Consider the following 26222-nt stretch of genomic DNA (forward strand, 5'->3'; position numbering starts at 1 on the left):
ACCGGGGGTGAGCGCAGGGCCGGGGGGACAGACAGAACCGGGGGGTGAGCGCAGGGCCCGGGGGGACAGACAGAACCGGGGGGTGAGCGCAGGGCCSGGGGGACAGACAGMACCRGGGGGWKAGCGCMRGRCCGGGGGATAGCSCCGGGCTGGGAGTACAGCGGAGAACCGGGGGAGCAGCGTAAGAGCGGGCGGCATAAGGCCCCACGGCACAGCACAGGTGTGTGGCGGCTGCTTGTGGGGAGCGGCCCCGCTGGAGGATCCCATCCCGACCCCAGGGCCCAGGCGGGGCCGCCGGCGCTCGGCTTTGCCCGTAGTGTATTATCTGCCGCCCCTCAGCTCCGGCCGCACCGCCGGGACGCTGCCGGCCTGCCCGGAGCCCGCGGCCCTGGGCCGGGGTGAATGAGCTCCCTGAGCTGGTCAGGTAGTGCTTGCACGGTGTTCTCCAGCTGGTGTGCTGTGTACATGTGCTCTGTGYTCTAACTCTGCTCTCTTCCTGTGCCAGCTGCGCCCGGTGTCACACGGAGGGGCTCTGAATCAATTCACTGATTGTGAAGAGCTGTTGGAAGAGTAAGATGGAGGAAAAAGAGAAGAAGAAGCATCGTGCAAAGCATAGTGGGCCAAAGGCAGAGAAAAAAAGGAAACGTTATCTCAATGACTTGGGAATAGGAGATGAGGAGAATGCACGGAAGAGAAACCCCAAGGCCTTTACAGTCCAGTCCGCTGTGCGAATGGCCAGGACTTTCCATCGGTAGGAAGTGGGAATTGGCTGCTGAGTGCGCAGGGTCGGCTGGGGGGATGGGTGTTGGCTGGGGTTTCTTTGTTACTTTGTGTAGAAGTACACGGAGGATAATTTTCACTGGTGTGTGTGGTAGTTTTCATCATTCACCCGGTCACTTTGAAGTTCACGTGTGTGTGTGTGTGTGTGTGTGTGTGTGTGTGTGTGTGTGTGTGTGTGTGTGTGTGTGTCAGCAGGGTGCTGCTCTGTGCATCTGTTACGTTGTGCACTGGGTTAATCACTGCAAAAAGCCTGTGGCTCCTTAGACTCAGTGGGACTTGCACATGCATCCTGGTGTCTGTGCTTGTGCTCAGCCTCTGTGTTCAAGCTTTTGCAAATATTGAACACTTTCAAAGAATAAATTTTACTATCCATGACAYTCCTCTGTTTATTTCTTAAACGTTTCTTCTTAGAACACAGGATTTGAAGACTAAAAAACATCACATTCCTGTGGTTGACCGGACTCCTTTGGAGCCACCTCCCGTGGTGGTGGTTGTGGTTGGCCCTCCCAAGGTTGGGAAGAGCACTGTAATAAAGTGTCTCATTAAGAACTTCACAAGGCAAAAACTGGTTGAAATCCGTGGTCCTGTTACAATTGTTTCAGGTGAGAATAAAGATAAGAGAATTGGAAATGCTTATTTTGCACTCCTTGTTTATCTTGCCTTGAGAGCTAGGATGTGTTCATGCTCTCRTATTTTTTGGTCATTTTGAAGAAATCATTTGGGGTGTGTGATCTGGCATACTTACAGTAAAAGAAGATCTCATAATTTGAGATAAAAAAATTAAGAAGATCTTTGAAAGATCAAGATAGGATTAACAAGATAATTTGAAATGAAAAAATTATATTCAGCAGAATTATAAACAGGTACAGCCAGACACGTCTACAGTGCTGTATGTTAGATGACTTGCATGCTGGACCAGAAGCTGAGTCCCAGATATGCTGGAAGAACTCCAGGAATGTGATCTGAAAAGAAAACTGTACTAAGTGGTTTGCCCRCTCTATTTCAGTTTTTGATTCTTAATTGTGTTTTCAGGTAAAAAACGCCGGCTGACCATTATTGAATGTGGATGTGACATTAACACAATGATTGATCTGGCTAAAGTTGCTGATTTGGTAAGTTAACAATGGAATGTAATTTCTACTATAATTTATATTGAAAATACTACTTTTGATTGGACTGCACTGGTGTCTGATTTCTCTACATATTTTTTGCTATCAAGGGCAAAACTGTCTTTGGTTTCAGAGAGAACAGGACCTAAGCTCTTTGAAACATCTAATGTTCTGGAATAACCCCATGCCTTTCCTCATTATGGGGGTGGGGGAAAGTAAAGTGTGTGCGTGTGGTGGTGGTGGTGGTGGTGAGGATGTGAAAGAAGGGAAATGCTACTGAACTTCATTGCTCATGCACATGGTGAACTTTTAGTGGAAGATGTAATAATGAGCCAAGGTGACACAGGGACTTCTCATTAAGGAAATAAGTTAAACCGTATAAAATCTGAAAATGATTTTTAGTCAAGAAGTTTTCAACTAATGTTCAAAGTAGAAATATATATTARTTTACTGGTTGGGTGTTTTTATGCACACTGAGGTCTCTTATAAAGAACATCTTCTGGTAACACAACTGATTTTAGCAGAAATGTAGTTACTGTTGTAATTTACTCTCAACTTTCGGATCGGAGGGTTGCATCAACTGATCCTGGGGTCCAATGCATGATCCATTYGCCTGTTTAGAATTTTACTTTACATGTGGATTTGGAGTATATTATTCATAACTGATTAGAATTTGGGATTTTTGTCCAAGTATTAACTATATAAATATCTGAATAYTTGTGTGCAGTGATCTAGATATTGTTCTACTTGCATGCTTTTTACTGAGTAAGGGAGATGTGCTCTGTCGTTGTCTGAAGATCTGTCATCAGTTCCTGTGTGCTTTAGGTCCTTTATTGTTAAGCCCCTAAATCAACTTTGCTTCCATTTTCGTGCGACTGTTGGCTGCTGTTTTCCTATGTCAGTGCATTTTACTGATTGCAACAAGTGAAATAAGTTTGTCTTATTTTGCTGAAAGACTTGGCCTTAGAGTCATTAGACACAGATAGAAGAGTTTTATTAATTTTCTAAGATATTCCTGAAAACGTTGGAAGGTCATAATTTTCTCGTATTTTAAATTTGCCAAATAAATGCTTGTTCAAATCTTACTATAACACTGAATGTTATTACATTGCTAGAGCATCTAGAACTTATTTAGCWGCAATGTTCCATACTTTATTAAAAAGCCCAAGTTGGTTTTCAGCTTGTAYAAAAATAAAGTACAGAATCTTTTGCAAAATTTTGGTTTCTGAGATGTTTATTATGACTTTAAAAGTGTGGTCTTTGAAATTAGGTCAGGTGGGCACTGTGTTGCTGCTGCAGTGAAATGTGAATATTGTGTTTTCAGGTTCTAATGCTCATTGATGCCAGCTTTGGATTTGAGATGGAGACATTTGAATTCCTGAACATTTGCCAGGTACATGGCTTTCCCAAAATTATGGGAGTTCTYACCCACTTGGACACATTCAAAAACAACAAACAATTAAAGAAGACTAAAAAGAAGTTAAAGCACAGATTCTGGACTGAAGTKTATCCGGTATGACATTTATTTTTTAATATATTTTGCTTTATGAAAGCTAAATTAAAAGTGGGAGAATACTTAAATGTTTATTATGCTTTTACATCTTTTAAACAGACAARTGAACAATGCTGATAATGTATTAGATTATGTAATTTTTCTTCTATTTGCTAAAGTACTGGTGTGATTATTTTCTATCCCAGTGTRATAAGCTACTAGGTCTGTATGAGGGCTTCAGGATAGAAATGGTTTTGCCTTAAGATCTAGGGGGAAATTTTCATGTTGAAGTAAACTGGTTAGTTTGATCACTCAGAACCAATTGTAGAGTGCAATTTTCAGTTAAAATTTATGAATTAGAATTGCATTACTGTAACTTTAAAAAAAAATTTTATGGGTATTAAATTGATGTTTAATGTTTTCATGTCTTTTTAATTGTGTTTAGGGTGCTAAGTTGTTTTATTTGTCTGGGATGGTTCACGGCGAATATCAAAAGCAGGAAATTCACAATTTGGGGCGTTTTATCTCAGTTATGAAATTCCGGCCTCTCACTTGGCAAACGTCTCACCCGTATGTTCTTGCAGACAGGTGTGTGCTTTTCTCTCTGTTCTTCAATCTCAGCATAGATAGCACCTTGTTGTTTGAAAAAGCTGTAATGTTAGCCCTCAGCTCTGAGTGTGTGTGGGCGTTTGGTGTTCCTGGGTGGCTTTGCGAAGGGAAAGTGCCTCTGCAGGTTTGTGCCATTCAGCCATTCTGTTTTCACTTGTGTCAGATCATGTACATACTTCTGGTATCTTGCAAATACTTTTGAAACACAGAATAATTAAAATAATCCTGCCTGTGGAAGTTTATAGTGAATTTCTGTGGAGAAGAAACATAATTGCAGTGATTAAACAACAGCTGGTGAATTAGTCTTCTGAGTTCCCTGGAATATCCCTCCTGCTCCATCTCCCTGTATAGCATTTGATTCACAGTCTCTTTCAAACATGAAAGTAACCTTGATGGCAGCTGTGCCTACTTGAGAAATTACCTCACTTTCATATTTTATTGCCAGAATGCTTGCAGTTGTGACTAAACTCCCACARTAATCCAAGATGCCTTGAATAACCCTCTTCTTTAGCTATAATTCTTCAGGAAAAATTGTTAGACTAATARATAAGCATCATTCAAAGTCCTGCAAAATACACAAAGCAAGGAGAGGCAAAGTGCAAAACCCATAGTCTGTAGTTTTTCAGTACCAGTGGTGTATGCAGCAGGAGCTATTGCAGTCACTGTGATTGCTGGGTCAGCTTTAAGCAGATCTTTAGCCAGGACCTGTGTCCCATTCTCTTCCTTGGCTCTGTGTTTGTGCTGCCTCCCATGTGCAGAGGAGAAAGGAGTTCCCCCTCCTCTGCCTGCAAAAAGCCAGTCTTTTTACTGTGGTGGCTTTTATGTTGCTCACCACCATTCTTAAAGAAAAGAAAGCATTTTGTGGCTGCATGTCGATGAAATGTCAGTAAACCTTCTGGAAATACGCTATTGAACATAATTATACAACTTCTAAAACACAACTTTAAAACGTTTTTAGAAGATCTTTTTTCCCATGGATTTTTTTTCTCATAATAATTCAATTTTGATTATTAGAGTCTGCAGAGCATGCAATGGCAGCAGTGATGGTTTCTTTTCTTAAATTACCTTTTCTCAAAAGTTACCCTAGGGACTGCTAGGTATTTTAACTGTCTTTTTAAATGTTGGGTAGAATGGAAGAGCTGACAAACCCAGAGGATGTCCGAATCAATCCCAAATGTGACAGGAAGATATCACTGTATGGATACTTGAGAGGAGCACACCTAAAAAACAAAAGTCAAATTCATATGCCAGGTAATTGATCAGATTCTTAAAATTCTTTCTATATTGACCTATGTAAAGCAACATAGCTGAAATGATTTGTATCTTTAAAATGTACGTTATATAACARACCTTTCACCTTTCTAAATACCTATCATGTTTTTTGGAAATTACTTTTCATAATGCACATTTTTGTGAAAACAAATTGTGTAATAATTTAGTTTTGCTTTTAATTGTGCAGCTTTGTTGCACYGATAAACACAGTATTCACAGTATTTAAAGTTTTTCAAAGGTATATCACTTTAAAAGTTTCTTAAAGTGCAGAACAAACCAGTTTGAATAATGAAAAATAAATTTGGCTTATGTAGTATATTTCTTATGCTCATTGAATAATTTAATATTTAAGTGAATGATTTAGAAGTTTAAATCAAGAAATACTTCAATAATAAATTTACAGACCTACTCCGAAAATTGAGTTGCTGTTTTTCTCATTTAAAAACAAGTAATGAAACAAACCCAAAGCTTTGCAGGATTCTGKTGAATTTATGTGTACGTCTGTAAGTTCAAGGGCAAGGCAGAGGAGTTGGATGTTTGGTACAAAGCTTGCTGAATCACTGAATGCCACAATGTAAGGGTTTGCTTTTTTGTTTGTTTTTTAAAATTTCTTCTTGGTGAATTGCRCAAATTTCAGAATCAAAGCTTTTTGCCAACCTTGTTGCTTCCTTTGTCTGTCACCCCAGGTGTAGGAGACTTYACTGTAAGTGATGTGAGTTTCCTGCCAGACCCCTGTGCTCTCCCCGAGCAGCAGAAGAAGCGTTCCTTAAATGAGAAAGAGAAACTTGTCTATGCCCCTCTTTCAGGAGTGGGGGGCATTGTGTATGATAAAGATGCTGTTTACATTGACCTTGGTGGAAGCCATGCTCATGAAAAAGAAGAGGTAAGAGAAAAGCTGTTGGTGATTTGAATTCTCTTGGAACATGTAGTTTTTAGTCCTTAGAGCCAAAATAGATGTTTAAAAGTAAGCTTCTTTGAAATAATCAATCCTTTTCTATCCATAGTGGGTAATTATTTATTTTCTCATTTAGGGGTTTCAGAGAATGGACATTTCTGTTATCTGCCATTGTGCAAAACATTAGGAGATCAGTTAATAATAAGTACCTAAAGTTCCTATAATAACTTCCCAAACATTGAGCTAAAATTTATGAAAACTCTTTRTGCTGGACTATTATCACTCCTTTTGYAGGGCATGCTGATTGTTGGGAGAAMYCTTAAAGGATCTGACTGGTTAGAGGGAGAGAGAAAACAGATTTGCCTACAAACAAATTGAATTTCCCCCCCCCCAGTGTTTTGCTAAATGTTAAATACCTGTGGGTCTGTGATAATGTGTGCTCACTGGTAATTGCTGTAGTGGTTAAATACTGTGGAGGAGTCACTCTTTAATTTTTCTTGGGTTGATATTATGTGTATGCTTGAAATATGAAGAGGAGAAGGGAGACCTTGCTCTATTCTGAGAAAATGTTTCTCTAAAATGCTCTGCAATTTTTTCTTGCTTATGCATATTTCTGYTGGTTTAGACTGATAGCTTTTCATTAGGCATTTGTTTATTCAATTTAATTGTTGTCTTTCCAGGAGGAAGTGAGACCAAATCATGAACTTGTTCAGAGCCTGATCTCCACACACTCAGCCATTGATGTTAAGATGGCATCAAGCAAGGTCTCTCTCTTCATGGACTCTACACCYTTGGGTTCAGAAGATGTAGGACAAGAGTAAGTTTTGAATGCTGAGCAGTGTTTGAGCATAAATGAATCACTAATTTAGGAAAAATTCTCAATAGAGCACACTTAGTAGAATGACATATTGTCTGGTTCTTCCTCTTCTGAGATGACTYATATGCCAGTCTGTATTTTGGGGTAGAAATAGTTGTACTAGAAAGTTTTGCAAGTAGTGTAGTCCTCCTTTCCAGGAATTTCTTACTGATACAGCCCAAGTAACATTTCTGTTTTAATTGATTCCATGGGAAATGAAGAAATTTTTTGGAATTGTTTTTGGCTATAACAGTCAATATTCTTGAATTAAGAGTCATTAAAGAATGCCAGTGCCTTTCTAATGTTCTCCATAACCTCGTTTTGTTTAAAAGAAATCGGTGAAATTGTTTAAAAATATTAACATGAAATTTTATTGTTTCATTAAAATTTTCTTTTACTGTATCATCTTACCCAATTATGGTCTTTGGGAAAACAGGTTTGTGATGCCAAAAGAAGAGAGACAGATGGATTTGAAGACTGGAAGAGTTCGTCGGAAGGCTGTCTTTGAAGACGAAGGGAAGGAAAATGATGATGTAGCAAGTGATGAGGAAGATGACCAGGAAGAAGAAGAAGAAGAAGAAGAAGAAGAAGAAGAAGAAGAAGAAGCAGTCTCTGAAGATGGAATTGATGATGATGATGAAAATGATGCTGAGGAAGAAAGTGAGAGAGAGCTCTTAAGGGAAGAGATGACTGTTAGGAGAGCCAAACGTGTGAAAACAGAGGTGGCTCAGGAGGAAACTATGAATGAACTACCAGCATTTGCAGACAGCGATGATGATCTGGAGATGAGCTCTGAAGAAGAAGGAGAAACTGCCTCTGAAGACAGTGAGATGGAGGAAGATGAGGAGGAGGAAGAGGAGGAGGGGGATGCAGAAAAGACTTGGAAAGATGGAAGCTCAGATAGTGAATTTGAGGCTGCAAACAAAAGAGCTGAATCAAAGCAGTATGATACAAAMAGAGAACGTACAGAAACGAAATCACAAACCTCAGATCACAGTCYGAAAAGAAAAGCAGTGCTCACAACAGATTCAGGAAACTGCACTGCGGAAGAGGCATCAGAATCTGAGGATGGGAGCTCTTCCCTTGATGAGGGTGATGATGAAGCAGGGTCACAGGAGGAATTAGAAGCTGAAGAATCAAATAGGAATGGGTTTCAGCAAAGTCAAGCAAAGAAAGCTGATAGTGTTAAACAGACTAAACTTAAAATTGTAGATACTGARGATGATGATGTGGAGAATCTACTCAGAGGAGAAGAGGAGTATGAAGAAAAAATAGATCTTTCTGCTGACACCACTGGTAGGCTATAAATRTTTAACTTTTGCTGTCCAGAAACTCCTCCCAACCTCACCCATTCTGAGCCTGTGAAGAAGACATTGTATCATCATGAGCATGATCAAATCTATTACTGTTGTTAATAARTTCTTAAAATTTTATCCTAAAAACAGATCATGTAATTTTTATGTACTGTTTATGTTTCTGTGTATATCTATAGAGTATGAGAACAAGAAGCTGTGGGTGGTGTCTACCCTTCCTAAACCTCTTGTCACGTTCTTATTTAAATTATTTTGTAGGTCCTGATTCTTCTTCTTTTTCGGAGATGGAATGCAATTTTTTTCTCTTTTCAGGTGCACTTAAGTGGAAAGAGGACCTCACACAGAAGGCAGCTGAAGCCTTTCTAAGACAGCAGCGATCAACCCCCAATCTTCGCAAACTTGTATATGGAACAGGTACAAATCTGTTTGGAAACTTGCCTCAATATATGGTGGCTTTTTAGCTGTTACCGAGTTTTCAAGTCTGAATGTTTGAACACTGCCTTTTGGTGAGAAGCTTGAGGAGAGTTAATTGACTTTTTAATTGCTGATGCTCATTTTCACTAATAATTGTAATAAGAAGACARTTTTACCTTTTCCTATAAAAAGCATTTAGAGTTCATTTTCCAGACTACTCAGTTGTTACTCATGTTTTCTGATACAGTTWTTTACCCCAAACCTTTAAAGCTTGGTCATTCATATAATCATCTGGTAGATATTATGCAAATCTGTTTTGGTAATTGTGCTTCATAAAGGGTTGTCATCTGGTGGCTGGTGTCAGGAATTTGTGTCTCACAGTGACTGTGGAATAGTCTTTTAGACGTGACTTCATATCAGGTATTTGTCAAGGGAAAAATAGCTGGCTTAAAAGGAAGAAAAAATTTCTATGTACTGTTGGTTATCTTCTGTTGTCCTGTTTGGTTCACAACTTTTCCAGTGGTTGTCTGAGTGTACAAATCTCATCAAGCAGAACCTTTGTAGAACACAAGRAGAATTTGGCTTTTGTAAACCTTCCACAGTGCAGGTGTGGGAAGATTTTCTGACAGATTCTCCAGTCTGGTATTCTTGATTTACAAACGAGCTTAATGTCCTTACTGCTCATAGATGATTTTGGTATTGTTCCAATTTATGATATTGAACAAGCATCCCCAGTTTACTTATTGGGCAATATTTTTTTTAACATGATTCCATTTATGCAACCAATTGGATCAGTGTACCTTTTTCTCCAGGCCTTTACATTTAAAACTGTTCCAGTTTGCTTTTTTTATTTCYTTAAACTGCTGCAACTGTTGTGAAACATAAGGGAAATGGGGTTAATGAATTTCATGCATGTATGGTGGGGGAATTATCACAGCCCRTGTGTTTGGTTTAGCTGTTGAGGATGAGGACCAGGAGAGTGAGGATGCAGATGATGAACTTGGAGGTTTGTTTCGTGTCAGCCGTCCAGACAAAGCATCCAAACAGAAGGCCAATGCTCTTGACTGCTCCAAATTTCTGATTGAAAAGCCGCAGGATTGGGATTTAGAAGAGGTAATGCCATTGGATAATTGCTTCTGCATATCCTGTCTGGTTTGTCCTGCCTSTGTCTCATAAAGTATGACTCAGTTGTCATTGAAACGTAACTGTGGCAGCTATGGCCACAGTGTCTTATATTCTGCCACTTGCTGTCACTATAAGCAACAGATTCCAAGGTTTGTTCTTACAAGAGTGGCAAGTTACAGTAAAGCAATTTAATGCTTGGTTCACTTGAACATTTGGTGGATAATAATTTACTCTTTATTTACCAAAAATTAAAAAGCAGGGGAAACTCAAGTAAAAATACAATATAGGGTAGAGACCTTGGTAAAGACCTTTGGGAGGGAGTAAAGTTGGGTTCACATTCCTGCTTTTGGTGAGGCATTATGTAGTTTTGGTAATGGTGTCTTGGTGTGGAGCTGCGTGTGAGAATTGTCTCTGAGGTGGTGTCTCTGATAGGAGGAGTGGGGGATGTCTTGGGGAACATTTCTGTTGATGATAAGCTGTAGCTGTGCAAGGCAATGACACTATTGTTTTGCAGGTTATGAGCAGTATTCGAGACTGCTTTGTTACTGGAAAGTGGGAAGATGATAAAGATGCAGCAAAGCTGTTGGAAGAAGATGGTATGTGTAAGGCTTCTAAAAATGATTCATGTATACCGGACTTTCAAGAAAAGTGTGACATTTAGTTGTCTATGTATAATATTTTGACTTAGTGTTACAGTTCCAATTTTGTTTTAGCTGTTATATAAATTATTATACAGATACTATACAAATACACACTGCTGTAAATAAACTGTAGAAACAGKAAGCAAATACCTCATTCTGGAAATGTACTTTCTGAAAAACAGAGCATGTAATTTAATTTATGAAATGGAGTCTTTATTCAACACTTGGACATGCCAGCTTTGAATTATRTATCTGAGTTCAGCTATTCATCCTGTGTGGTTTATTATTTTAGATAGTTATGGTAGAAATAAAGAGAAACTATTATTTAATGGGAAGACAAACTTGCCATTCACATTTGGCTGAAACATTTATGTTGAGATGTTTTGGAGGTGTTGTTTTTGTTTGGTTTGTTTTTTTTTTTAAATTTAGATACTTTAAAAATTTTGATAATGTACCTGTATCTTACATGTATCATGAGTGTAGTTTGACTGGCTTCTATAAGCATTTGTTTTTAACCTAAAAATTGTAACCTTTATTTATCTATTTATTTATTTATTTAAAATTAAACATAGGAGTTCAGTTGCTCTTCTAGTGTCTTGTGTYATTAGTGTGCAAACTAATGTGCTGGTGGTACTTTGGGATGATYTAAACTTTATTTACATATTTTAAATCATAATGGCATTGAAAGGATAAAGGAGGAGCTGCTGGAATTTAGCTGAGAATTTTCAGCTGAAGCTGTAGATAGGGCAGAACAAACTTATAAAATTTGATGGGAAGAAATATTTGGACTGAAACTAATCTACACAGCAGTAGTGAGGAATGCACAGTAGTGAATATGTGAGAAATGGTGTGGAGCAATACAGCAGAATGGTTAACTAATGGTCATGTCTCGGGTGTTTATTACTGCAGAAGAGCTGTATGGAGATTTTGAAGATCTCGAAACTGGGGTTGTTCACAAAGGAAAGGCTGCTGCTGAAGGAGAGGAGGTCTGATCTGCATTTTTATGTTCTTTTGCAACGTATGTGTGTATGAGTTTCTGATCAAGTGACAGGCATCCTATGGAATAAATTCAGTGTTCATAGAAACAATAGGTAKGAAATCAGTGGGAACAAGGAAGAAAAGGTATTTGTTTTACTGACTTTGGAACTTATGGATATCTAGAATGRCATGCTCTTAGTCTGACTGAATTTTTCTTTGAAGTTAATTGTGTAGAAGTCACCTCATTTAACAGTAGGTGTCAGGCTTAATCAAGAGCTGGAGGATCTGGAGGCACGAGAGAAGTATTTTAAAACCAAATGTAGTCATAACTGTTTGTGCTATGTTATCTCATCTGATGCAGAAGATTATAGTACTCTTTAAACACAACAAATCGTAGGAACTTGACACAATTTYCTAGTTCATTCCTCTTGTTTGCATACAGGAGGCTGGTGGAAGCAGCTTTATGCTGTGGCTTGGATATCTTCCAAGGAAGAGCTGTAGTTGTCTGTGGCAATATAAACTGAACAAATCAATTTTTTTTTTGGACTGAGCAACTTGATGGCTTTGCATTTCGTTATAAAATTGAGGCTAATGGCATAATTTTGTCAGTTTTCAAATGGTCTGTAAACAAACTTCCTCTTCTGGTCTCCAGAGTGCTGCCTTCTAGCACAGTATTGCTCAGTGCTACCAACAATCACTTTTTCTTTCCTCCTGTATTATGTATGCTTATATTAGCTGTAGAATAATAGATAGGTCTGTTCCCTCACATTAAAATGAATGTTTAATCAAAAAAGTTTTCTCAGTGAAAAGGAATATGATTAGATCATGAGATCTTTTGGTCATTGCTGAAGTTATGTCTCCTTGTATGAATAGCTTGCTAGTTTCTGTCTAAAATTGGAATGCTTTCAAGTGTCTTAATAGTTGTCACTATAAAAATGTATTGTTTAATAATATCTGTTAAACTGTTGATTAGAATGGGTTGTTTTCAGTGAACYGCTTTACATCTTTGACAACTTACTGTTGATTAGTCTGGAAGTGAAGAAGAGGAGGAAGATGAAAAAGTGTCTAAACCAGAACCTGAGGAGGAGGAAAAGAAAAAAGAGCGCATGAACAAGAAAAGAAAACTTAAAGAAATGTTTGATGCAGAATATGATGAAGGGGATGCCACATACTTTGATGATCTTAAAGAAGAAATGCATAAACAAGCACAGGTACAATCTGTTAACTTGACAGTTTATCTGTCTATATGTCTTCAAAAATATTCCACAGTTTAACCACCCCCCACCTCCCAAAGTTTTTTCCTGGAGACACAGGTGATGCTCAGGAGCTATTTCAGAAAGTACAAGCAGAGAAACTCATGCTTGTGAGTTTTTTTTTATTGTGTTAGCTGGAAAGGAAAACAAACAAGCCAAAAAAATGAAAGCTTAATGTTAACTGAATGCAGTAATTAACCATACTTTAAAACGCTGAATAAGCCAGGATATGTCATCTAAACTTTACCTACTTGAAAAGTTTTTAAATAGGTTTTCACCTTCATACATACCTTTTGTCACATTATATTATCCCAGTATTACTTTTAGTGTGACTTTTGCAATGTTATTAATGAGTAAGTTCTGTGTGACAATCCTTTTCATCCAACTGTGAAGTTATTTTGAGGAAAAAATGATTGATAACTATTGCTGTATACATGTGGTACAAGTCTTTAGCATAACTGTATCCAGAACGTGAGATGTTGATTTTGCTCCAGGCCTTTGTTTTTTTACATAAGAACTTGTAAGCTTAAAAGTAACTTCTTTCTTTGAGTGACTTGGGAGAACATTGCCTTATGTTGCTAATAGCTTCATTGCCTTGTCTTCTGACAAAAATTTGCCCTAAATAGTTTAAAATTAACCCTTGCCTGCTCTTATTAGCCTCTGTCATAAAGGATCGTATGAGCTCTGGTATGCTGGTGTACCAAGAGCACTGAAAGGTAAAGGACATTCCAGTAAAAGAATCAGTGCCTTATGGGTAGCTAAACATCAGGAGCTAGAACAGGACGGTGAGTCTTCTGTTATTCACAAGGATATCTTCTTAAATATTTGCACAATATCTACATTCTTATCATATGGTACAGAAGAGCTTTTGATGATACAGTGTGAGGGTGCACAAAAATATTTTTAAGCTGCTGAGTAAGATAGAAGCCMAGCATCCTCGTGAAGTGACGCCTTAAAGATCAGGACATTAACTTTAAAAGRTACTTGGGCTCCTAAATCAAAAATGTACATTTGACAGTTGTAAATTTAAAATCCGAAGTCACCGTTGTGAAAGGTGTATCAGAAGTCACTCAGTCATTTGCATCTCTTGGGTACTGTCTTTCAAGTAGACTAACAGACCCACTTGGGATTTCAAATTGGAAGGGCTTTGTGGTGGTAGAGATCTTGCTCTGARTAAAATGTCACAAAACCCATTACATCTTTCCCAAAAAGGTTTATATAAATTTAGCATGTGTTAAATAGAACTGGCTCTTCATGAACAAGTTGTTAATACTTTCATTTAGTGAAACATGTGGTTTTCTCTGTCACATAGCTTAATCGAGCAGAATTTGAAGATCAAGATGATGAGACCAGAGTGCAGTATGAGGGATTCAGGCCTGGCATGTATGTTCGAATAGAGATTGAGAATGTGCCATGTGAATTTGTCCTGAATTTTGATCCTCATTATCCAATCATCCTCGGTGGCTTAGGCAACAGTGAAGGAAATGTGGGCTATGTGCAGGTACGTAGCCAAAGGGGTGAGTGCATTTCACGTTGGTATGGGTGTGCTTCAGGGTGTCTGGAGTTACTGTTTTCTGTTTACTGAAAATAAACACCGAGAGAAACTTCCATCCTTGTCTCTTGAACAGGGGATTTGCTTTTAACACAAACTGTAATTCTACAGTAGCAGATATTTGATCTTTACGGATCGAATTGATTAATCAGAAAAGGTTATGTCCAGCTGCAGTGGTGACTCAGGACTGAGGTCTGATACTGTGACTGCTAAATTGCAAACATTAATTGTACTCTAACCTTCATGATCTATGTACAAGTGACTACAGAAAAGTTTCTAGCACATAAATAGGTGTATTTTTCAATATAATACTTGCTTGTATGCATGCAAACATGACTTCAAAGTAAGTAAAATACTGATTAATCTTTCCAGTCAACCTAATGTTAGTGAGAACGAAGATAAACCAAGTGTGTAAAAAATTCTAGTGTAGGTAGAAGTTGCTTTCAGTTATTCCTGGAAAACTAAGGCTTGAATTTCAGAACCACTTTTCACCTTCTCTCCTAATTAGCTGCGCCTGAAGAAGCACCGGTGGTAYAAGAAGATCCTTAAGACCCGTGATCCCTTAATCCTCTCGTTAGGCTGGAGGCGCTTTCAGACCATCCCCATGTTCTACATTGAGGACCACAACGGGCGGCACAGGCTGCTCAAGTACACACCACAGCACATGCACTGCGGAGCAGCTTTCTGGGGTGAGGGCATGCTGGAGCTGCTGTCCTGCATCACTTAGTCAGGGTAAAAGTCTCAAGCTTTGCAGGATGTATCAGGAAATACAGCTTTGGGAATGAGAAGTCTTTAAATTTCCCAATGGAATGTAATAGAACATCAAATAGTATGGACAAATAGGCAKTTGTATAATGTTTGTGAATTATTTAAAGATTTGTGAAATGCCTGGATTTTAATCAAATTCTGAGCATTCTGCTAAGTTGTAGCATATCAAAGAGGAACCTGATTTGTTGATTGTGTGCAGAGAGACTTTGCACACGTTATGGGCCCAGCCCCTGCATGAGTAACTTCTTGTTTACCATTCCTTTGACTTTCATGGGGCTTTGTATGTGAGTAATAGCTTGAGTGCTTTAAACTTTGGTTTTCTTCATTGTGTATATTTGTCATGTATTTCTAAGCTTCTGGAATTTAAATAGAGGCTAGATACTGTGTAGTAAAACTTTTAAATTTAATTTCCTTTTAGGGCCCATCACTCCTCAGGGGACAGGATTTTTGGCAGTCCAGTCTGTCAGTGGCACAACGGTAAGTTTGTTACCATGGAAATATTRATTAATGCTTCCCATGGATATTTGGATAAAATACATAGATTTTGGGAAGAAAGTTTACGTATGGTGAAGCAGTGTAGTTGTAGGAACTGAGAAAGTAGCTGGACTCAAGCTTTTGAAAGGTGTATTGTGTTGAGGTGGAACACTCTATGAAGAATTTTTTTTAGCAAACTTTAGGAAGAAATTGTTTACTGTGAGGGCGGTGAAGCGATGCCCGGAGAAGTTGTGGATGCCCCATCCGTGGAAGGATTCAAGTCTGCTTTTCATGGGGTCCTGACCAGCCTGGTCTGGTGGCCATGGCACCAGAGGCGCTGGAACAAGCCCATGGCAGAGGCGCTGGAACAAGATGATCTTTGAGATCCCTTCAAAACCAAACCATTCCATAATTCTGATTTAAATAGTGTTAAAGCAGTACTTATCGGGTATGATCTTTGTTAGATACATATTAATCAAAGGTAGATTCATGTTTGTAGCTAATTGGTAATAAAAGCTCTGCATGGCATTGTAATGAGCTTGGCAGTAATCAGAGTGCTGATTATTATCTCCTTCTTGAATCTGCCCTCAAGTCCTATTGCACAGTTGTCTTTTTACATCTGTTAGAAGGCTATTTTCATCATATGTCTCTAGCATAATATAGTGACTTAGAGCAGTGCACAAAGTATTTCTCCTGTGAGATTTTCGATCTGAGTAAGATTCTGTTTCGTGACGAGAACATGGTGATCGCAAGGACTTTTAGATTGTTTGCAGGGTAATTAGAATGGCAGTTCTGAAGATCTCATTAGTGAATGGTAGGATTGTTATATCAGCAGCACTTCCATTAGTCTGTACTAGTCAATCTGCATTTTTCATGCTGCTGTACTTCTGTAAAGGTTAGAAATTCTGTACTCTTAAAAGTGAAATGTGCRGTGCAGGTGCCCCAGAACATCCTTCTCTCTAAGTTGGAAATATTTCTKTTCAACGGTGGACTGTTTAGTGGATGAAGAGTTGGTTGAATGGAGGGTAGTGGTCGAAGCTCAGTGTCCTGATGTGCAGTGGTKACAGATGGTGTCCTGCAGGGATCTGCACTGGGACCAGCACTGTGTGATGTCTCCATCAGAGTCACAGACAGTGGGTTTGAGTGCCCCCTTAGCAAGTTTGTAGACACCACAAACTTGTGGTGTGGTTGGGCATGCCTGAGGAATGGAATGCTGTCCAGGGGGACCTTGAGAATGCTGTCCAGGGTCCTGTGGGAACCCTGTAAGGTTCAACGAGGCCAAATGCAGGGTCCCACRCCAGAGTTGGGACAACCCCAGTGTCAGTACAGATTGTGCAATGAAGGGATTGAAAACAGCTCCTGAGAAGGACTTGGGGATTCTGGTGGATGAAAGGCTGGTCATGCCATGGCCATGTGAATGTACAGCCCAGAGAGCAAATCACATCCTGGTCTGCAGTAAGAGCAGTGTGAGCAGCAGAGCGAGGGAGAAGATTCTGCCCCTCTGCTCTRTTCTGCTCTGCTCTGGTRAGAGCCCAGCTGGGGTACCATGTCCAGCCTTGGGGCCCTCAGCACAGTAAGGCAGGAACTGTTGSAGCAGGTCCAGAGCACGGTCACAAAGGTGATYGGAGGGATGGAGCACTTCTCCTGTGAGGGAAGGCTGAGAAAAYTGGGGTTGYTCATCAGAAAAGAGAAAGTTCTGGGGAGACCTCATTGCAGCCTTTSAGTACYTARAGGGAGTTTGTAAGAAAGATGGGGATAAACTTAGCAGGGCCTGCTGGGATAAGAAGAGGGGGAATGGTTTTAAATTAAGAGGGTTCATTTAGATTAGATATGAGGAAGAAGTTTTTTACAGCAARGGTAGTAAAACAAGTAAAATGGGTTGACAAGAGAGGATGTGGATGCCCCATCCCTGGTAATATTCAGGGTCAGATTGRATGGGRCTYTGAGCAGTCTGATCTAATGGAAGATGTCCCTGCTCATTGCAGGGGGTGAGGTCATCTAGATGACTTTCCCATCCAGACTATTTTATGGTTCTGTGATTCTAAATGCTGTCTTTACTGTTTGAGAAATACACCTTCAGCAGTGTCTTTCTTCTCTGGTATTTCAGCCTGACTTCCGGATTGCTGCAACAGGAGTTGTGCTTGATTTAGATAAATCCATAACTATTGTAAAGAAATTAAAGCTAACYGGTTTCCCATTCAAAATTTTTAAGAACACTTGTTTTATTAAGGTAAGTTTGTAGGTATGTATACTGTACATGTAAAACCAGGTGTAGTGATGTTAGGAAGGAATGCAACCTGGGATTGCCTTTCTTGAGGCAGAAATTGTTGCATGCTGCCCTGGATCTCAGGAGCTCCTTGTGGCTTTTTGAGCTCCCTTTCATGTGATCTCTAAAGGTATTGATTATTAGCCAAGGAATATGAATTGTTGTTAACCAAATAAAAATTCTGAAATGATCTTCCAGTTCACATTCAATGTGATTTTTTTTCCTTCCCACCCCCTGCTTCCTTCCTAAAACTTGCTGATTAGCAGTGGCAGGCGCCTTTGGAAGATGTAAACCAGTGTCTGATAGGTATCAGTTTGGTCCCACAAAATATGAGCTGTGGAGTCAAAGACTTCCAGCAGTGCTTAAGACTTCTCAGTTACAGTTACCAAAGTATTTGGGGTAGGAAGTGTGGCAGAAGGTCACARCTCAGTGACCTTCACGCTGTGCTTAGCTGGGCTTTCAGGCTCAGGAAGARGTTAAGTTATTCTGCATTTGGGGCAACAAGCAGCTAAGCAGTGATCCCTACAGTGAAGCACTCAAATATTGGCACTAGGCATAGACAGATTGTTTTTCTTGCTTTTCTTGTAATGTGTGTGAAAAGCACAAACCTTGAAGAGCTGTGTTGTATTAGAATCTCACAGTTAGCAACTTAAGGCAGCTTGCTTCCTTTTAAGGTATTCTGTGTTCCAGCAAATTACTTTAAAGGAGAACTGTAAATCTTTTGTAGATATATTCTGTWTTGGAACTTTAAATACATGTATTTAATGCTTAGAAATCCTGCCTGTGATRTATGATTAAGTAGATTGCTTTCAGTAGCTCACCTAAAGTCAGCTCAGTGGATTTTTGATATGATCAGCATTCCTARTCTAAAGACAATGCTATGCTCCTCCTGTTTCTTTGTAATACATGCTTGTGGGAATTGTTTTTGTGGCCTGCTTAGGTCACAGAGAGAGACTTGGCTTCTTGAATGATGTTGGGTAATTCACCTTTTCAGGGCATGTTTAACTCTCAGTTGGAAGTGGCTAAATTCGAAGGTGCAGCGATCCGYAGTGTGAGTGGTATCCGAGGACAGATCAAAAAGGCCCTCCGAACTCCYGTGGGTGCTTTCAGAGCAACATTTGAAGACAAATTGCTGATGAGTGGTAAGTTGCACTTTGCATGTAAGTTGTCACACAACTTTCATCCTTCTTCACAGATTGCAAAGCYGTGTCTCAGAATTCTGGAATCTGATAATTGAGATGTGAATTCATAGAGTAAGAAATACCTSGTGAGATGCAGAGTGAAATTATAAAAGAAGTATATTTTGTGTTGGATTTCTTTCAGTTATACTCAGAAATCATACAATACACAGAAGAATAGGCTTGAATTGAAGATATGTATCTTCAAGTGTTTTAGTGTTTTACACAGCATGATTTTAGTGTTTTACACAGCCTTTCCCCTTGAACATGATGAATTGAATTTGGGGGTGCAAGTGCTAGAGGAACATTTTCCTGAGAAATCCAAGGACTGGCATTGTAACTCCACTTAACTTCTTTCCACAGCCTTTTGGGGAAGTTATGCAGARGATAGTTGTCTCCTGTGTTTACTGAGTGTCCCTGTGATAATGTTGTCACTGTTTATACTTACATGGGTTTATATCACCTGATWTCCTAAACCCACCAAAATTAGGGATAGTGCAAAATAAAAATAAGTTTGTTCTTTTGTAAAATTAGGCAAAAGAAAAGAAAACTGGTTCTATCAGTTATATCCAGGCACATGTACCTGTATGAACTCTGTTGCTTGTTCTTGAGTATGAATGATGAATAGGATGGTATTCAGCTGCCTGCTCTTCAGAAATGTGTACTGTTCATGCCTTTATGGGGTTTTGCATTGCTTTTACCAAAACCTGAAGACATTTGGTCTATATACTGAACTCAGTATGAGCATGTGGTGTAGTATCTGTCCTGTTCAGGCAATCCTTGGTTAGAATGTGGATCTGATGAASGCTTGTTTGAGAGCCAAGTAACGTTTCCTTTTCTTTCAGATATTGTTTTCGTGAGGACTTGGTATCCTGTCTCTATCCCAACGTTTTATAACCCCGTAACATCCTTGCTGAAACCAGCAGGTGAGAAAGATAGTTGGAGTGGAATGAAGACAACAGGCCAGCTGAGGTATGAGCGAGGCATCAAACTGAARCAAAACAAGGATTCTCTCTATAAGGTATATTTCTGTTTTCTTGTTTTGTTTTTTTTTTTAAACCAAATTTGTACTTTGTCTCAGACCTGTTCAGACTGAGAGCAGTAGAAATACATGTTCATACACATGCATTTGGGACTTCAAATTTTTATCTATAAGGCACTGTCCTGGCATGAGATAGGAATAAAACAGTTGAGAGCAAATTGTTGTGGGTCACTTAAAGTTTATAAAGTAATCTGCAGGGTAGAATTCTTCTCCAGAAGCTGAGAATTCTGTAGTAGTTGGGGTGAGCATATCATTTACAGTGCAGTCCAAGGATGTCAGAGAATGTTGTTTTTGGCTTTTGGTTTGTGGTTTTTTTGTTTTTTTTGTGGTTTGTTGGTTTGGGTGTTTATTTAGGGGTGTGTATTTCTTTTTTGGTTTGTAGTATTTTGTGGGGTTTTTCCCCCTGCTGAAAGACGAAAAATGAAATAAAAGCTTTTTAAGATCAAGAGTCTCATGTAGGTTCTATATTCGTTCTTCTAGCCTATTGTGAGGGAGAAGAGGCATTTCAATAAGCTTCACATTCCTAAAGCACTGCAGAAGGCACTGCCTTTTAAGAACAAGCCTAAGAATCTTGAGAAGAAAGGCAAGACTCCAAAAGACCAGTGGAGACCAGCTGTTATCAGGGAACCTCATGAAAAGAAGGTAATTATCACTTACTCTGAGACAAGGACTCCTGAAGGGTAAATGTGCTGTGTAAAGCTTTTCTAACTGTTGTTTTGGCACTTGAATCTTCTGCTAATGCTAAAGATATATACATTCCTAGTGAAAAATGATCACTTGCAATTTGTTTTGTTCCTGTTTGGCACACAATATGTATATGGAGCTGTCACTGAGTGGATGGTATCTATTTTTTATACTGGTAGGTCACCTGAAACCTAAATATGACTTTTGTCCTTGTCACAGCACTTCCAAGGTGTTTCWCTTGGATTTAGTGCTCTCATATTATGGGTGACTTAAATTGGCAGCTGCAGTTTTTTATTTGACTTGTCATTGCCATGCATTATTAACACAGACAGGATTTGAAGCAAATACTCTGCTTCCAAAATTGAGAATTAGAGTGCTTGCAGAGGCAAGAAGATCCAAACTGCAGTTCAAGTGTTCTATAGTAGCAATTAGGCATAGCCGTTTAAAAGCCATCTAACCAAAATCAGAGTTCACAAAAATGAAAGCTTTGATTAACTTCCAAACAGGATAAATAATTAAACCATTTTAGAAATTGGGTAACAGGTGCAGAGATAATTAGGAACTTGCCTTGAATCTCTGATTCATTATGTGTGTCTCTGCTGAGGTTAAACTGTTTCTTACTCACCAAAATTGASTTGCATGTATTGAGTGTCTATTTTCTGTTTTAGATATCTGCCCTACTCAGTGCTTTGAGTACAGTGAATAATTACAAGATAAAGAAAGCCAAAGTAAAACATCGGGAGCAGCTTAAAGAATATCTCAAAGTTAAGCAGAAGGAGGATGAACAGAAATTCAAGAGGCAAAAGGAGGCTAAGAAGAAAGTCTATCGCATACTGGGACAAAGRGAGAAAAAGAGGCAGAAGTCAAGCTTGAAAGGATCTAGCAAGGGAGAGAAGARTATGTAAAATTTCATCAGATTTTGGGCCAAATGAGGAAATAGGGTAGCTGTACAATTTTCTCTTGAAGAAACAAAAAGGCCTTGGACTACACCAGATGTGTTTTCAGGAGAAGAAAGAAATGCCRATACAACCTTATTCACACTCTTGAATACATTTGGTAATGTATATAAGTAAGATGTAGAAGCATGGATTGTGGTTTTTATACCGGAATATTCTGGAGGAATTTGTATTTCAATATATTTCTATGCGTACTGCATATTTTATCCAGCCAATAAAGTATTTTAATGTCAATTACAGAATATTGTTTGTGTTTTCTCTTAGTAGACTTCAGTGGATGAAAACTCCACTGCAAGTTTCCAAATATGTTTTTTTACTTTGAGCTATTACCTAAAGTTTGTCCTTGGCAAATCTTGTATTTAAAGGTGTGAAGATCAACTCTTATGGGGTAGGAGTTTTGGAAATTCTCTCTTTTTTGATGTGCTGGCAAATGCCATCAGAGTAGCTCGCTCCTGTGTTTAGATCATCTGGCCCTGCATGAAAGCATCTCAGTTTTTCCCACTTCTCATAGGTTATTAAGCAGATCTTCAAAACACTGTTGCATTCAGATTTTGTGTTCCTTGGCCAGTTTTGGCACCCTGAGTAGATCCCTCACTGACTGCAGCTTTATGRGCAAACAGTATCAGACTTYTACAAAAATGTGTAGCTACTCCATSACTTTCTGTGGGGTAAACACCAAAAGGGTAACTTGCTTCCTTTGGGAACATGTTCTGTGTCCAGCCAGCTTAGTTTTGAGGTGCATTGTTAGGCTTAAGATGAACAGAGAGAAGAGGTGATAGATGGTTTTTTTTAATTAACTGAGAGCTGAAGTCTTTCTCTGCATGACAGAAGGCTTTGAACGATCATTCTGTTGGAAGAGTAGCAGAATTTATTTTTTATGCCATATATGGCATCAAGTAGTTGCTATGATATACCTGTTTTTAATACTTCATCCTCAAACAGGCAGTGGGGCAGATAATATCAGTAATTTCTTGGCCTCCTTGAATAAGTTTACTCTTTGTCATCAAGCTGAAATTCATTATTATTACACTGTAGTAATATTTGCTATCTCAGATGTGAGATCCCGTGTGGGATSAGGCTGCCTCACACAAAAGCTTTTGGTTGAATCAGTCTGTAGATTTTTTTGGTAAACATTTAGTATTTTGGGATTTTCTTAATTAAYGTCATAATGTTCTGTTTACTGATACTGAAATTCTAATGCATCCATCTTTGTCTATATGATATTAGGCTGACACCTGACTCAAATTAATTTGTCAGTAATTTTTTTTCCCCCTCTGAGATTCAGATGAGGTCACGTGAATTTGAAAACATGATTTATGTTTGAATAATTGAAGAGTCTCTGCTGAATAGACAACTGCTGCCTTCAGAGATTTACAACAAAATTTTTGGCATTTTGCCCCACAGAGTAGTACAGGATAGTTCTCTGTGTCTTTGTTTCTGCTTCTGTCCTGCTCTGCTAGTCCAGGTCTAATCTAAGCCATCAAGGATGTGATTCTCATTAAAAATGTGGAAGTGGTGGACTTCAGTCTTGTTTTAATTTTTGAGAGAAGCACTCAGAGAGCCAACTGAGCACGAAAATATTTCACCTGGCAAGACGCTACAAGATACTTGTTTTGGATTTTACTTTTTTAGTTTCCTTTTTATTCTTCTGTTTAGGTAGCTTTCTTCAGTAGGAAAGAAAATTTTGTAAATGTAACAGATATTTTTTTTTAAATGAAGGGAAGTTTAACGAGCAGTGGGTTGTAGATGGGAGCCAGAGTGTGTTGTGAGCTCTGCTGAGGGAAAGCACTGGCGCAGGGAGCCGGTCAGGGCCTACTCCTGCTCCTGCTCCCAAATTTACAGCMGAAATCACAGAATCCCAGAATTAACCAGGCTGGAAAGGACCTTTGGGATCATCAAGCACAGTCTTATGACCTAACAACACTTCCATCAGCTAAACCATGGTGCTGAGTGCCACATCCAGTCTTTTTTTAGGGAATGTCCATGGCAGCGTCTGCTCCAGCGCCAGGGAGCCCTGCACGACGAGGATTTGGAATTGCTGCTCTATCGTCCTGAAAACAGCTACAGCCCTTAATGCTGCTTTTGAGGGGAGCTACCACACTCCTGCTAACAAAGGTACTTGCTTTTTCTCCCCAAACACAAAATAAGTCTTGTTTTTTGTAGTAACATCAATCTCACACAGTGCTTTTGGCCTGGTTTTAGCGTGGAATATTTTTGCCGTGCCCCCCCAGGGCCCCACATCCCTAATCACAGCCTCCAAGTAAAACTGCCCTAGGAAAACAAACAATATTTACTGCTCCTCTTCAGCTGCTAAAACAGSCTGGGTTATCAGAGGGAATCGCTGGCAGCAGTCCTGGGCTGGCAGGTGGTAGAATGAGGGGCTGAACTGTTCTTATCTTGGATAAGCCCAGTCAGCGCTGTGGGAGGTACAAATAATTAGCACTTGTGTTCCTGATTAAGCCTGARGCAAATATGAAAAACCGTAACAAAAGCAAAGTCGTTTGTACAATGATTTCCATGTTAAAATAAATAATGTGCTGGTAGAAGGTGCCATACAGGTCATCCAGGCAGRGTAATACCTGTATGCCAAAGTATTTGACATGGCAGTGTGTGCTGACTAATTGCCTATGAGCAGGGGGATTTAAATGGTCTGCCCCGCGAGGCTGCAGAAATGTGTAACTTGGAAGAGAAACTGAAACTGCAAGGAAACAGGCATTGGAATTAAAAATAGATAGAGATGTGAGGGGTTGATTGGCAGCCAGGAGGGCAGCTGTGTTGCTGGTGTTACCCATGGAGCTATTTGTGAAAGTGGTTTGCAAAGGCTAATACCAGGTGAAGGGCAGCTGGGAGCTCACTTTCAAATAAAACTTTTCCTAGGAAGTGTAAAGCTAGATGAAGACAATCTTCCATTTTGGGCTATCTACCCAGATTCACTTAACCAGGCCTCATTCCTCCTAACTCTTAGTGTTTCAGTCTGATTTCATGCTGGAACTGGTGACACACCTGCCAGATGTGGTCTTCTGCTCTGTCCTAGAGGCTGAGTTGTGGCATGGATATCTCTGGCAAATAACCATGCCAGCAGTTTGCATTGTGTCTGTCAGGCATCCCACTCACCCGGCTCCAGCTGCTCAATGTGTTTCAGGTGTTCACCTTCCACGAGGTCAGCTCACCTTGTTCTTCAGCTGTGRCAGAAAACCCCTCTGACTGATTAAAGAAGTGATATAAAATGCATATGAAGCTAACTGTGTAGCCGTGGGAGGCCGAAATCATACCAGGGCTAGCCAGCTTTGAGAGAATTATTTTTTWCTGTTTGCTATTTTTAAATGTAATTACATCTTTGTAATTGTTTGTAAATAAAAACTCTATTCACATTGTATTTCAAACTAAGTTAATGTGATATTGTGGCATAGCTATTGGATTCAATTGATATAATTAAAATAAATATGTTAAACTGTCAAAATATGTATGCACTGTGTGTAATGCTCAACACTGCTTGCACGTACAAACYTACAACCAGACTCCATCACTCAAAATAGGCTGTGCCTGTGATGCAGATAAATACAGAGATCCTGTATTTTCTACAGCCACTCTGGACCTACAGATCTGAGTGAATTCAATGAATTCATATGAAGCACATGTCCACTGCTGCTTCATATCAGAACTGTAACTTGCTCCTGGCCACCAAGAAGAGTCTCAGGGAGTTTAGRATTGGCACAAACAAATGCAACTCCACATATCAGACACTGGTTCCTCTGCAACCAATTCTAAACGGCGTCCTTGCGGTAACTTTAAAGGTCACTGTTGATGGGGTCTCACATTCRCAAACACCAGGCTTAATTTGTTGTCTATTTTAATGTATTGTCCTGAAGTTACTGGGTTTTGAGAACAYAGAATCTATTAAGAAGCTTAATAGAGCAGCTCATTCCAATTATAARAAATGTATTGGTAGAGAAAATGGAAATGCATGGAAGATCAATKTATGAAGCAGTTGCCTGAATGGAGAAAATAGAGGAAATAGATGAAAATTAACTCTCTTTAGTACAAAAAMGATATATGCTTCTATACAGTACTAAAAACGTTGGTTTGCTTGTATTGTAGGGGATGATAAAGCATTTCTATGCTGACTGTATGAAATCAGATAAAGAGCTATCCACAACATTTTCCTTCATTCATTTCTTTTTCCTAAGATGYTGCTGGTTATAGTTGAATTTGTTTTATCTTCACTTTTTCTTTCCCCCCTTCTGGGTTGTATTTTCCTCTTTTTGAGGTTCTTAAATTCCTACACTGGAAGACTGTTGTATAGAAAAGTTATTTGGCAGCGATATAACTTAGCAGTGAACCTGAGGTGGGTCATCTGTGAYGATGCAGTCTGGAGCGACTGGCTCCTTGGCTTTGAATTTCTGTTGGTAAATGCCAGGTTTCCTGAGTGAAAAATCAGAGTTTCAGACTATGGCCTAAGGAGATGGGCATTTGGATAGTTACCCCAAATGCATGCTGCCAGTTTCCTTTATTGGTGGTGTCTAAAGAAAGAAAACAGGGGAGATACTTTTGACTCTGATCAGTTC

The 26222-nt window shown here is 39.2% G+C and overlaps 1 protein-coding gene across 1 annotated transcript; it reads left to right on the forward strand.

Moving 5' to 3' along the window:
- Window positions 1-505: 505 nt before the first annotated feature.
- BMS1 (BMS1 ribosome biogenesis factor) lies at window positions 506-21901 on the forward strand. The gene is made up of 22 exons (XM_057365208.1): window positions 506-751; window positions 1192-1382; window positions 1813-1892; window positions 3214-3402; window positions 3827-3969; window positions 5120-5241; window positions 5949-6145; window positions 6838-6974; window positions 7450-8309; window positions 8639-8740; window positions 9696-9853; window positions 10380-10461; window positions 11416-11492; window positions 12513-12695; window positions 14050-14238; window positions 14798-14978; window positions 15476-15534; window positions 17639-17761; window positions 18792-18939; window positions 19821-19996; window positions 20498-20659; window positions 21370-21901. Exons 1-22 carry the CDS (start codon window positions 576-578, stop codon window positions 21604-21606), a joined length of 3972 nt encoding a protein of 1323 aa, XP_057221191.1. The 5' UTR covers window positions 506-575; the 3' UTR covers window positions 21607-21901.
- The last annotated feature ends 4321 nt before the right edge of the window (window positions 21902-26222 follow it).

Source organism: Malurus melanocephalus, unplaced genomic scaffold (assembly GCF_030028575.1).
Source record: "Malurus melanocephalus ecotype Western Australia unplaced genomic scaffold, MMel_1.1 scaffold_49, whole genome shotgun sequence".
NCBI classification, from domain to species: Eukaryota; Metazoa; Chordata; class Aves; order Passeriformes; family Maluridae; genus Malurus; species Malurus melanocephalus.